The 1,707-nt window shown below is 37.8% G+C and overlaps 1 protein-coding gene across 1 annotated transcript; it reads right to left on the bottom strand.

Moving 5' to 3' along the window:
* Window positions 1-314: 314 nt before the first annotated feature.
* Window positions 315-1,167, bottom strand: LBD1 (LOB domain-containing protein 1). The gene is made up of 2 exons (XM_078304197.1): window positions 864-1,167; window positions 315-711 (listed from the first exon to the last, which is right to left on the bottom strand). Exons 1-2 carry the CDS (start codon window positions 1,098-1,100, stop codon window positions 430-432), a joined length of 519 nt encoding a protein of 172 aa, XP_078160323.1. The 5' UTR covers window positions 1,101-1,167; the 3' UTR covers window positions 315-429.
* Window positions 1,168-1,707: the final 540 nt, after the last annotated feature.

Genomic DNA, 1,707 nt, shown 5'->3' with positions numbered 1-1,707 from the left:
ACTTGAAGTTTAAACAGATCATTGTTATTTAATTAATCCACAAGATGAGCTTATTTTGTTTTCGTATATATCTTCGTATAATTATGTACGTACGTGGCTGCGGAAAGAATTAATTAGAGATTATAGTTTGATTAATCTCAAGGGTTATGCAGAGCAAAAATAAATAATAATAATAATAATAATAATAATAATAATAATAATAGAAGAAGAAGAAGAAGAAAAAGAAGAAGAAGACGACGACATTACAAAATCACACTTCTGCAATCAATTATGATTAGTGACTCAATATTATCAAACACCAATCTCTCTCAAATTAGGTACTAGGCTACTAGCTAGCAATCAATTTTAAAATTCTCAAATTTTGTCTCCAACAACAGGCTGATGTTCATCTCCAATGAAACTCCTCCGATATTTTGTCTTATAAAAACATTAATTCATTATAGTGTCTAACGCAATTCCATGAACACTGGTGTTATCTTGCTGCTTGTCTGTAGTCATCTCCATGTAAACAAAAGCTATTAAGTTTGCATATTGAGTTTGCACATTGATTAGGTCGGCTTGCGTCCGAGCCAGTTGCATTTTGAGCTCGTTCACTTGCTTCTGTAGTTGGCACACCGAGCCAGCGCAACCGTACACCGGGTCCCGTATCCTGGCATCTGCTTCATAAACCATGCTGTTCACTGCATCTGCACGCTGGGTCTCTGGAACATCCTGTAAACAAATTAACAAACAAACAAATACATAGATGAAGATATTAATAACAAACATGTTGCATCCTGCGTATTCACTGCGCAGTCAATTATAATTCCAAATTAACTGAGAAAATGCCAAGGCCAAAAAGGAAAATGAGGATTAATTATTACCTGCAGGAGCTTGATGATGTTACTAGCACCAAACACGCGGTGTGCCGTGGTGAACTTGAGGGGATCGGTAGGTGGAAAGTACGGTGCGAGCATGCACGTGTCAGCGCACCTTCGACGTAGTATCTTGCAAGCGGCACAAGGGCTTAGCACAACCAAAGGAGGAAGGCTGGACGAGATCAATCTAGGGATAACTGGCAGAGGAGATGAGGTTAGAGAGATGGAAGGATCAGTTGACATGGTGGAGTAGAGATGGAGCGAGTTATTTCTTGAATTGAATGTGCGCTCTGATGGGGAACAGATATTAAACATTTGTTTTCCTTGGTTCAACAAAAAAAATGATAAAGGCATTTTATAGACGGATCAGGTTGTCGTCTTGTGTTTGTGTGGAAGAGAAGAGAAAAGAAAAGGTTGAGAGAAAGAGAAAAAGTCGATGTCAGAAAGCCATAATTATTTTTCTGCTTGATGGTGTGCTGCTGGGAGGGGGTCCGGGTCGGGGGCGTGGCGCGTGGGCAATGAGGGACACTGTTAGTCTGTTATCGAGAGCTTGGAGTAAGCACAACGAAAACAGCACTACAGCGTAGCGCAGGCGACGAATTCAGAATTTTCGCTGGAGCGAAAAAATAGCGAATTGAGTTTAGATAGTTAGTTGGATTTAAATATGTTAGTTGAATTAGAATTTGACAAATTTAACAAATTTAAAAAAAATTAAGTAAATTAGAATTTTAATTCTAATTATCAGATTTACTTAGTTTGTACAAATTTGAAAAAAGAAAAGAATAAACTTATTTTTTAATAGCGTTCTTTGAACTAGTGTATGACGGGCTTTTAAGAGAGGAACAAGTAA

This window comes from Carex rostrata, chromosome 6 (assembly GCF_964058835.1).
Source record: "Carex rostrata chromosome 6, lpCarRost1.2, whole genome shotgun sequence".
NCBI classification, from domain to species: domain Eukaryota; kingdom Viridiplantae; phylum Streptophyta; class Magnoliopsida; order Poales; family Cyperaceae; genus Carex; species Carex rostrata.
This window is presented reverse-complemented; position numbering and strand designations above follow the sequence as displayed.